The sequence below is a fragment of the Trematomus bernacchii genome, unplaced genomic scaffold, assembly GCF_902827165.1.
Source record: "Trematomus bernacchii unplaced genomic scaffold, fTreBer1.1, whole genome shotgun sequence".
Taxonomy (NCBI): Eukaryota; Metazoa; Chordata; class Actinopteri; order Perciformes; family Nototheniidae; genus Trematomus; species Trematomus bernacchii.
In genome coordinates, this window is record NW_022987605.1 from 1,409,971 (window position 1) to 1,422,371 (window position 12,401).

The 12,401-nt window shown below is 40.1% G+C and overlaps 1 protein-coding gene across 1 annotated transcript in view; it reads right to left on the reverse strand.

The window, feature by feature from the left end:
* The window catches only part of focad (focadhesin), a 51,722-nt gene that overhangs the window by 16,400 nt on the left and 22,921 nt on the right, over window positions 1–12,401 (reverse strand). Inside the window, 15 exon segments of the mRNA XM_034130899.1 lie at window positions 414–522; window positions 618–659; window positions 1,697–1,785; window positions 2,461–2,553; window positions 2,643–2,764; window positions 3,480–3,668; window positions 4,095–4,227; window positions 4,749–4,832; window positions 5,269–5,319; window positions 5,665–5,799; window positions 6,029–6,155; window positions 7,316–7,443; window positions 9,042–9,143; window positions 9,287–9,391; window positions 11,941–12,201. Of these exon segments, the coding sequence (XP_033986790.1) occupies window positions 414–522; window positions 618–659; window positions 1,697–1,785; window positions 2,461–2,553; window positions 2,643–2,764; window positions 3,480–3,668; window positions 4,095–4,227; window positions 4,749–4,832; window positions 5,269–5,319; window positions 5,665–5,799; window positions 6,029–6,155; window positions 7,316–7,443; window positions 9,042–9,143; window positions 9,287–9,391; window positions 11,941–12,201 (1,770 nt within the window).

Here is a 12,401-nt window from a genome sequence, read left to right on the forward strand (position 1 = left end):
CTTTGGAATATGTTTTTAAGACTCGTCCATACCCGTCAAGGTCTTATTACAAGCTGTCACCAGAGTGAGTTATTTACTGCGGGTGCCATGGGTGTTGTGTCATGCGATTGGTTGAGTTTTGACCCCAAAAGCGGATATGGTTTTTGACCTCCATAGCGGGAATGTGTGCGAGAACCAAAGGCAGTTTTAGTACTAGACTTAGCTCCTACAGTCAGAAAGAACCTTCATCAAGCCAACCATAGGTGAAGTCTCGTGCTACTAGATAAAACAGATAGTGTTTGTCATACTTGTGACTTATATGGATATCAGTTCACATTTAATGACCAATTCATGCTAAAACCAGGAAATTCCAAAGGGCTCACACACTTTTCCTGCCACTGTGTCTACAGACAGTAAAACAGTGGGTCTCTCACCCTGAGGCTGCCTTCACTGTCAGCAGGAAGGTTGCTCTCATATTTAGCCAGCACTGAAGCCAGGCCGCTCAGAGCCAGGATGGAGTTTCCCTGAACCACCGGACTGTCCCTGAAGTACACACAGAACATACCACTGTTAGTACTGACATTTCTATCAAGGTGTGACCTTCAGATCCCCTCAACAATGTTTCTGTGAGGACTCACTTTGTAGCAGTTTTGATGACGTCTGTCAGCTGATCTCTGGCCCTGAGAAGAAACAGATGGAGAGGAGAGTCATTTCAAAAAGGAGACAAAGAGAAGTGCATTATGAGAGGACTCTCTCCTGCTAATGAAATGATGTGGAACACGGGCATGTATTCAAACTGTTTGTTCTTTGCTCTGTGTGTTTGAAAATGTGCGTTTATGTTAAAATAACACAAATATAGTGTAAGGTAAGAAGAACATATATTTTGTATGCATCTATTGATTGCAGATACTTTCATGGAGATGGAATTGATGATGATGATGATGATGAAATGTCTACAATAAATGGTAAATTAAGAAACCTTTAATAGCAAAGCATAGTTTTTTCCCCACATTGATAATTCTAATGATGCATCTTTATTTGTAACTGTGCATACCCTCTTGTGCATACAACATTTGGAATGAAATTAGAAATGCTGCCACCTGTCCTGAAGAAATGTTATATGTTTGGTAATCTTACATACATGTAGTTCACTGTAGTTTGCCATATATTGTCATATTTTCCTTATCCTAAGTGTTCTCTTAAGTGTTTTTTTAGCTTTTAAGGTTCTTTGTATAGTTATATTTAAATGTGGTGTAAATAGTTGTCTTTAGTATCCTATCCCATGCTAAATTGTTTCTTAAAAATACTTATTGTTTTATTATCCTTGTATATTTATTTGTTTACCTACTATTGCAACTTATTTTCTCAGATTGTTTATGTTCGCACCACCAGATACCAAAGCTAATTCCTTGTATGTGTAAACCCTTTATATATACAGTCTATGGTGTAAACGTACCTGGCAATAAACTTGATTCTGATCTTAGATACATTTGAGAGAAACTGAAAGATGTTCACTTATTTCACAACCTTTTTCTTAAAAGGTTGAGTTAAGAAAAAAAAGATGAATAAGATAACACAAAAAAACAAGTATCACCATTTGGTTTATTTTGCCCTTTACTACATCATACCACTTACCATCTCTAGTAGTTCACTTTGTGTGTGTGTGTGTGTGTGTGTGTGTGTGCATGTGCGTGTGTGTGTGTGTTTGTATTCTCACCACAGCCAGGCACAGTGCTGTTTGTACTGGATCTCCTGGGGGTCTTCTTTGCCTTGCTTCTGCTGCATCCCCAAATCAGCATGTCGACCCTGAACACAACACAAAGGAAAGCCATGCAGGGAATTCAGTTCAACTCAGACAAGACATAGAGTTGGGATTGAAATGGTCTTGTATTTTAAAAAGGGACAACATGATGGCAAATCTTTTCAAAATACCTCCTAAACAAAAGTAACAGATAACCATGTAAAACAGATGTGATGATGAAAAACTATTTTTTAATAAAGAGGTGCCCCTGCCGCCCCCTACACTACTTTTAAGTCCCTGTGCATAATGATTACCCACTGCTAATACTAGCATGGGTCAAATGCAGAATCTTATCGCTCCCATAGTGGTTAGGAACGGCCCGGGTTCCACTCCGGGTATGGGAACTACCTGTGAGCGGTACCTGGATAGGTGCCAGGTTATCTCCTGAACTGCCGAGGTGCTCTTGAGCAAGGCACCGAACCCCCAACTAAGCTTAATAGAATAAGCTAAATGTAGGAGACATTTAAAATAGAATAAGATAAAGACGAGAATGTAAAATGAAATACTGTACAGTGAAATAAATGACTGCTTGTAGGAATAAATACATTTGTGAGATGCATACAGACCAATGGAGTTATGAAGGCACTTCACAGAGCTCAGGAGTTGAACAGTCTTATGGCCTGTGGGGTAAACTGTAATGTAGTATCAACCAATCCTTCTAGAAATATGATGTCACCAACCTGCAGGGCGGCGTGGAAGGCCCGGCTCATGAAGCCCCTCCAGGCCTGGGGCAGCAGGAGGGCCCGGTGCCACTCAGACGGCTGGATGTTCACCTGCGGAAACAACCAGCAGGAGTTTGAACTGTGTGAAGAATGTAATTGGTTAACATGAGGAGGAGTGTGAGGGCAGGATGCAGACGTACTTCATGGATCAGGGCTGCCAGGGTCAGCTGGTAGCTGCGGCTGCGGCTGACCAGGAAGCGATCCATGGCTCTGCCCTCACGGTCCGTCTGCACCGGCAGCTCGTAGCTTAGCAACAGCCCGGCTGCAAGAAGGGTTGTAGCACAGGTCAACAAACCAGGCAGTTAAGGGTGCTTCACAAAAACGTTAAAATCATTAGGAAATGTTCAAAAGGTAATTAAAGTGACAAAGAACAGAAATACAAATTGGGTTACAACGCTGGGTAAGACATAAATATAATTTTCACTAACAACACACACACAGATGGATAAACACATACACACAAACACACTAATCTGTGAGTGCGTAAGGCAGGAAGAAGCATAAAAATGTCAACCGTAATAGATTTTTTTGACAGCTGGAGCCAGAGTTGAACCACAACAAGCTGTAAACACAGCAACATAGGATCAATGTATAGAGTTGATAAGGCTAGACCGACATCTCTAGACCAAGCCAGAAAAAGAGTTTTAGATTTTTTTTCCTACCGTTTTACTTCAGCTAAGCCGTCAACATTTGTTCAAGCGCTTTTGGCAGGGCTTATATTCCAGAATCAAAGGTCAAATCTCCTGAACTTTGTGTCATTGCACCACATTTGGTTGACATGTGTATAAATGACACTTTGGTGGCGCTGTAGCAACGACATTTATCTTTAAAGGAAGGATCTCTGCAAGTCTGTCTGATCCGAACATCATATCTGTGTCAAATATGTAGGGGAATGACACAATCAAATACCAGTAGAATAGAATGTCAACACAAAGCGTCAAACAGGAAGGCTACATCTGTTGCACAGTTCTGCCCACCTGCCAGGCCGGGCTTCAGCCCAGGCTGCTTGTTCTTCTCATAGGTTTTAAGCATGAAAGATGGAACTCCGGCCATTGTTTTCCCCTGGTCTGACCGCAGGTTGCCCCCCCTCAGGGCAGAGAAGTAAACCCCCCGAGGCATCTGGCTCATCTCCTGCTTCACCAGCGAGGTCAGGAAGATCTCAAAGGCTGGGGAGAAACAAAATCAGAGAAGAACATTTTAAAATATGTCAGACTGAACTGCTACGATCAAACTGTAGCAGATATCTAACCCTTTTAGCAACAGTGTGCAATATACCCTTGTGCACTTTATTTTTATTTATTTACAATCTGTAAACCCCAGTGCTGTATAAACCATCACCAGCTACTTCAATATTTCAATACTTTTATAGGGTCAAGTATTTTTAACCATGGTGTACTTATCTGTTATATGTTTGTGTGCATACTTTAAATATTTGTTTATACTAATATGTACGTCTACACTTTTTTACTTAATCTACACTATACTCTTGCTGTTGTAATACCGTATTTTCCAAATGAAGGAATTCTGATTCTGAAATGTCCACAACAATCCTGGATATTGTCTGTCTGCTGTCATTGAGCTCAGTTCTGTACCTGGCAGGACAGACCCAGGGGTGAGAGCCATCAGCTTCACATAGGAGGGACCAGGAACAGAGAGGTCCTTCTCTTCCTCCTCCTTCTCCTCTTCATCCTCCTCATTGTCAGGGGCCTTTGTAGCTGGTCTGGCCTGCAGAGCAACAGAAGCATCAGAACCAACATGATGATATAAGCAGGTTATCCAAACATCCCATAATATCAGATGCAAAACGTACTACCACCGTTAGGATAAAGAGCTGTGGATCTTTTAAAGGGGCCCCATTATGGCCATTCTAATGTTCAACATTGTATTTAGTGACATGTCTCCATGCTTTAATGTTCAAAAACATGCAGCACCTCTTTTCACCCTCTGTCTGAAACCATGGCCCAGTCTGCTCTGATTGGTTAGCTGGCCGGCTCTTTATTTCAATATTTACCTTACACAATTCTAACGCTTCTTTTGATTCAATATTAGTTGTATTCACAGTTTACCTAGGTGTCATATTTGAGATATTTAATCCATATGTGAATTTAAGATATAATATCCCAAATAACAGTCTGTACTACCTTTTTTTTTAAACAAAATTCACAAATATAAGTTTGGTGCGGAAAGAAATTGATAAAATCTAATGTAATAAAGAGAGTGTTAGGAGAGGGCAGCAGGAGTCTTACTGCTTCAGGAAGAAGATTCACTGTGTGGGCCACTTCAGGAAAATCTGCCAAAGCTCTGTAGCCACAGCTGGCCACCTCTGGATCCTGTGACAGCAACAAACATCCGGCTTTTAAGATGTTTTTTATCAAAGCTTTGTACATACAGGAACATTTGAAATACAAGCACAATGCAGGGAATATAGATGCTTTTTAAACATGTCTATCAAACTTCAGTCTATCAGACTATTGGTGCCCTGAAAGCAACATCTGTAAAGCTGGATAAACTGATAATTGTATACATAATATGTATACAACACATGTGTGCACCTTCCTGTATACTGTGTGCATAACTGTGTGTGTGTGTATTAAATTTTTTTTATAAATCCAGCTTTAGGAATGAGCGGTCAGTTCAACAGGTGCCTTACTTAACATGTTCACTTCATTTTATATCAGTGTTGTTGCTTTTGTAATATGTTAGCAACCTTTTAGCTTCACAATAGGACAGGTGTTGCAGCACACACAGCCGTAATACGACACTGACCTTGCTCACAGCATTATTCCAGAGAAAGCTGACCACCTCCTCCTTCAATTTCTGAAAAGAAAAATGTTGATGTTAGAGTACAGTCAAAAGATCAGTAGCTTTCTGATTTGCAAAAAATCTGAATGCAAATGATAGCAGCCAGGAAAGTCTTCTATCATTTTAAAAAGTGACAGATGTGGTGGAAGAAGTATTCATATGAATTAAAAGTAAAATACATTATTGTCAAAATACTTCATTTCTAGTAAAGGTCCTGCATTCCAAAGTCAAAGTTAAGTATAATCAGCTAAATGTACTTTAAATATAAAAGTTAAAGTATTCATTATGCAGAAAAATGTATACATGTGACATTTCTAGATAATATTTTTTGCATCAAGTAGTTATTTAGAAATCAGAAACCTGGTATTCCTCTGACTTGACGCTGAGCTGGGGAACCATAGCCAGGAGCTCAGAGACCACTCTGACCATCTGAGCACGGGGGTCTGAGCTCAGCTGGGGGCCGAGGGTCCTCCACAGCGAGACGATGTCCACCACCTGCAGGACAGGAGGTAACCTCAGTGTCTACATGTCTGTACAGGCAGTAAACATTAACTACGTGTGTGTGTGTGTGTGTGTGTGTGTGTGTGTGTGTGTGTGTGTGTGTGTGTGGTGTGTGTGTGTGTGTGTGTGTGTGTGTGTGTGTGTGTGTGTGTGTGTGTGTGTGTGTGTGTGTGTGTGTGTGTGTGTGTGTGTGTGTGTGTGTGTGTGTGTGTGTGTGTGTGACCTCTGCCCGGCACAGCTCCTGTAGTCCTTGCAGGGCGAGAGCAGCGGGGGTTGCCATGTCTGGTCTGGTGCACTGCTGCAGAGTCAGCGTGATGGCAGCCAGCATGTCCCCTCCATGCTGGTAAGGCCTAACACACACACACACACACACACACACACACACACGGAAATGTTATTACACATAATCAGAATCAGAATTCCTTTATTCGTCCCACGGTGGGGAAATCTACATTGTTACAGCAAAAGTGAAGATGGAGACAAACAATAAAACACTATTAGGTAAAGAGCATGCACATAGTATTGAAAATACACATTATTCCAAGTCCACATTTGGGTAGAAAAGTAGCAGCAGTAGCAGTATTTATACAAATAAATGAAGTGTAACACAAAGAATGTAGTGGGGTAAAAGCTACTACAACAGAGACATGATATACTGCGCAGAGTTACTTACAGATTCTTGTTACAGTATTAAACATTGTAAAGCTAAGAAAGCAGCCAGTAATAATTATAAATGTAACTAGGTACATATTGCACAGCAGTGCTGTCGTAGACCTTGTTTTGATTCGTTTTTTACATTATTGCACGTTGGCAATAATGTAAAATGTATGACAATCCTCCGAGAGATGATATATATTAGGTTACCATACAAATGTCCCTATTGTATTCATTAAACTCCACCAGTGGTGAAAGGGAACAAAGCACATTTACTCAAGTACTGTAATCAAGTACAAACCATAAAATGCTACCTAATACTTTTACTCCAGTACATTTAAAAGGGAGATCATGTATTTTTTACTCCACTACATTTATTAAACAGCTTTAGATACTTAGATTTTGCATTAAAAAACACATGATACACTTTTACACAATGCATCTCTGAAACTACTGGACTAACAGTTTAAGTTACAAAACAATGAAATTATACATTACAGTTAAAACATTGTTTCTGTGCAACAGTACAATAATGCTTGATGCAACAATTTTAAGAATCTGATAATGCCATATATATATATATAATTAAATATGACATATGGGCCTTTAGACATGAGAACTTTAAGTTGAAGCCAATACTTTTCAGATACAGCAGTCTTTTACTTATTACAGAGTCATTTTCAATTTAATATCGCAACTTTATTTAAGTAAAACATCTTCCACCTCTGAACTCCAGCCTAAGGCCACGTCCAGTGTGTGTGAGTGTGAGTGTGAGTGTGAGTGTGAGTGTGAGTGTGAGTGGTGTGAGTGTGTGTGTGTGTGTGTGTGTGTGTGTGTGTGTGTGTGTGTGTTTGACCTCTCTCTGCAGATGTCTCTGAGGCAGGCCGCTCTGGACAGGATCTGCTCCCACTGGACGTCCCTCCCCACCCCCCCCCTGCCGTCCTGCTGGCCCAGCAGACGCTGCAGATCAGGGTAGACACGATCCTGAGGGAGAGGAGGACGAGAATACAGGAGCAGATTAAAGATTGCTAAATATTACATGGATGGTTCAGATGGAGAGGGACTGTGTGAGAGTAGCAGCTCAGATGCAAAGCAATGCACTCCTGGGACCTGGAGCAGTAGCAAAACTTATTTTAGCCACGTAAAAGAAAGGGCCCTCAAAAAAATAAATCCGATTAAGAGTACACTATTTCTAGAGCATTTTCACAAGACAGCCACTAACTGTGCTATCTTCAAAGCTACCAGACTCCATTGACAAAAACAGTCACTTTTCCCCTCAGAACAAGGCGGTTACTGGTCCACCACAGCTTCAAACAGACTGCTTGTGTTATTGAGGGACTTTTATGAAACCTTACTCACCCTTTAAAACACCTGAGTCACACAATAACACTCCCCTGTTCTACAAAATTACTATTTTCGATAAAAAAATCTATTGGAGAGTTTAAAATGATAAACGGGTATAGTTCCTTGTCCTAAAGGGCTGTCTGATGGAAAGGTTAAGTGGTGAAAATGTTGATATTGTGAACTCTTATACCTTTTTTCCAGGTGGATCAAATGGATTTGACTCCGAGTGCCTCTCGAAACTAGGGGCGTGTGGACCACCATATACTTTAGGCAATAAACGTACTATAATAAGTACCTGGAAAAACCCTACTTCCAAAAATCAGATCTAACCCTCTTCATGATGACGGTCATTTATTATCACGGGTTGCGGTCAAATGATCAGTTTAGCTTGGGAAGGTTCCTGATGGAGGGAAATGACCTGGAACTACCTCAGTGGCAGCCATGATGAATTGATTCTCTAGATGATGGGTAAGGAGCTTCGAAAACTTCCTTTATAACAATACAAAAATGCTGTCCCACAATACTTTGCAGCCGCAACATTTACCGTGACACAACATTCTGCCGTTCACGGAAACAACCGATCGTGACCGAGAAATGCCTATCATGAAAGTTACTGTGCTTATTCAGCATTTGACAACTTATGCCGTAACTTGCCAAAGTGCTGTGTTTTGAACGTTCAACAAAATAATAGTCAAAAGGAGAAATATGAACTTTTTTACTAAAATGATCAAATAAAGTCAACATTTCAGTGTTTACTGAGCTGTGTGGGGTTTCTTAAACTTTTTTAAACATCATGTTTGAATGGTGATATACACAGTGATAGATGTGAAAGCCCAACAAGTAATACATATATTGCATAACATTTTATTTATTTAAAAATATTTTCATAAAATCCTATGTATTAGGATTTGTGTGGACTGCAGGGTGGACTTAATTTTTTTATTTGAATTCTAACCTTGGTAATGAAGCATATCTTTTCACTGTTGTCCACGTTCATAAAGCCACATAAAACAACACTATAATAGCGCATGTTGCAAAGTGTCTATGTGCGCTTACAGTAGTCCACTGTACAAAGAACTGTAGTTTCCCCACAGCAGACAGACATTAATAACATCCTCTGACGCATCATAAATACGTCAGATAGTGTTATGATGACGTTCCTCACAGTGGTTAAGGAAACATAGTTAGGAACAGACGATAGGAGCTGATCTTTGGACAGTTCCATGGTAACCACAGACCTGTTTCTTCCACAGAGCGGTCAGGAGGCGCATTGCCACGGCTCTCAGCTTGGGGGCGCTGGCCAGCTTGTTGAGGGTCTGCAGCACCATGGGGACACAGAGCTGCAACATCCAAGCACAGGGTGTGTGTCAATGGTTCAAATCAACTGGAATAATATGATTCATAATTGTGTGTGTGTGTGTGTGTGTGTGTGTGTGTGTGTGGGTGTGTGGGTGTGTGTGTGGGTGTGTGTGTGTGTGTGGACCTTATGAGTCCCGAGGTGTGGCAGACAGTTGAGCACAGCATGAGCCAGGACGGGATTCTTTTCCTTCCCCAGTTTGTACAACAGAACAGGAAGCAGAGACGGGACCTGCAGACACATGGAGGGTTTGGATGAAGGAAACTATCCTAACGTTCTCAAAGTGACATGTTTTTGTTCTCAGAGTCACCCATTGTTGGTCCTACATCTGGGACAAGGAGTACATTGTTTTCTCAGTTTTCTTAAATTAGGAAATCACTCCTTTTTTGTGCTTATTTTTAGGATAGCTCAGAGCGGTCCTAACCTGCTACGAGCTTTCCATCTATCTATCTATCTATCTATCTATCTATCCATCTATCCATCTATCTATCTATCTATCCATCTATCTATCCATCTATCTATCTATCTATCCATCTATCTATCTATCCATCTATCTATCCATCTATCTATCTATCTATCATCTATCTATCCATCTATCTATCTATCTATCCTATCTATCTATCATCTATCTATCCTATCTATCCATCTATCTATCTATCTATCCATCTATCCATCTATCTATCCATCTATCTATCTATCAATCTATCTATCTATCTATCCATCTATTCTACCTATCTACAACGTGCTTTGGCAGTACTATGTTTTCGGTATGGTCATGCCAATAAAGCTCCTTTGAATTTGAATTTAAATGGAATGAAGGACAACCGAGGGTTAACGGTTCATTATTCCATTCGGTGTGGAGGTCAGAAACAGGAAGTAGTCGGGGTCTTTGGCTGCATGTAGTCCACAGGCTCTGCAGTGTTACAGCCTTTCATTAACATAAAGCACTTACTGCTGCCCTGCACCTTGGCCGTTGCATAGCAACAACCTCACCTGCTAGAGAGGAAGAGGTGAGTTGGAAAAGAAGGAAAGGGAGATTTCGTTCAGCATGAATCCATGAGAGGTCGGGTGTAAACTGAATCAATAGAATTATTGGAGCCATTAACCATTAGCCACTTTTGATTTATGATGAAAATACTGCATCCAACAGATATATCTGAGTTACAGTTATTTAGGATTTTCTTTTTCAGAACTGTTAAGATATTTATGTCATCTTGTGATGGGCGAGGCTTTAAATGGACAAGGAAATCAGGGTTGGACACCTGACCTCATGTGGCTTCAGACATTTTCAAACCCAGGATTAGCCACTTCATAATTCTATCCCAAAGAATTATAATGGATGAATATATATATATATATATATATATATATATATATATAGAATGAATAGCTTTGACATAACACTTGAACAAAGAAATGAGTGTTTTTGGTTTGAGCAGGCAAATATGATGCAATTATATGAGGTGGGAAGTCAAAAGATTCACATATGCCAATACCGCTTCTACCAAGCCATCATCCAGCGGAGCAAAGTGGCACTCTGGGAGCAATTAGAGCAGCAGGGGAAAACTCGGCGGCGTCTAACGAGCGCGGTAATGAGCAGCCCATAACACCATGTGATATTTCACATCATCTTCTGCAGCTTGTGACTCCATATACAGTCCCGGGGGTCTGGGAGGTCTGTCAGGTCTGTCAGCTTAAACCTTCTCTGTATAGAGCTGGAGAACATCCAGCAGCTGAAGACTGGCAGAGCTTCTTTAAAGAGACTATTTTAGAGCATACATTTCAAATGATGTCCAAACATTTAAACTGCAATTCATCTTTATTTCACTACTTGACCATTGTCCTAAAGTTAAGGTAAGTCAATTCCCCAAGAAATGAATATGTATTTATATTTTAAAATATTGTTTTACATCACAATTAAAGTGTCAATGGGCATAATCCCTCTTTAATGGCTAACTTATAACATTTGGAGCAGAAAAAGTCAAACAAGTATCCATGATTGCATCTAAACAGCGATAAAGATTTAGGAAAGATGTGATGCATTAGAGTACAGGTAATGCTAACCCCCTCCCCAATGTTTTATCTCATTTGTGCTGACTATTTTAGGTTACCATAACTATTATTTATTGGAATTTTGCAACTTCACCAAATATATTAAGAAAATAATCACTTTGGTAAATGTACGCCCATGGATTGGAGTATAAAAAATGATACATAATATTTTATTATCTGATTTAGCAGTGATGTAATCTCATTGTTTTCGGGTTGTTCTTTTTGTTTGTTGTCTTTCAAATGTGGAAATAATTCATTGTAAATAGAGAAAGGATCCATTTGAAATGGAGTTAATATAGTATGATTATGTTCAGGACCATTATCATAGCCGTGTTATTTCTTTCTTTTTTTTATGAAAAGTGAAATACAGATCAATCACAATCAATGAATGAACATTTTCCTCACTCTAATGAATGAAATGTATTATATAAAGATACAAACTGTACCTCTTACAACCTTTTAGCAGTCTGTCTAACTTGAAATCTGTTGTTTTTAGAAACATTTTAGAATATTTATTCCTGTTAATGCACTGTAACTTTTACCTCATTATGCCTTTCACAATTTGATAAGATTATTTTTATTTATTTTACATCAAACAAATACATTTAAAAATAAACAATTAGCGAAAACCATTCTCAAAATAAATGTAAATATATATTAGGCATACATGTTTCTGCTTATTGTTGTAAAAAAGCTCTTTTTAAATGGAAATCCCTGTGTGCGTGTACCTGGCAGGGCTCTGCAGCAGCGAGGGCCTGGATGGCCTTCAGAGCCAGCTGGCAGACGTCTTCCCCCCCCGTGAGGAGGAGGTGGGTCACCATGAGGCTGAGGGAGCAGAGCTGGCTCTGGCCGGAGGACAGGGCCGAGCTGACGGACAGCAGCCAATCAGCTGCCGCCGCCGGGCCCTCCGTCACTCTACGCAGTACGGACAGAGCCACGCTGAGCTCGTTGTACCAGGAACTGAGAGGAAGAGCCAGTGGTGGGCTGGACTGAGAGGAGGAGAAAGGCAAATATTTGTTTCTTGGGGAAAAATGCTAAAATCTATAAATCGACACACATATATATAAAATAATCTTCAACTGAAAAAGGTCAAGCATTACAACAGAAAGCCCACCCTTTGTGAAAGGAGCCAGGGTTTGTTCTTCAGTCTCAAATGTTTATATTTTTAATTCCTTAACCAAACATTTTA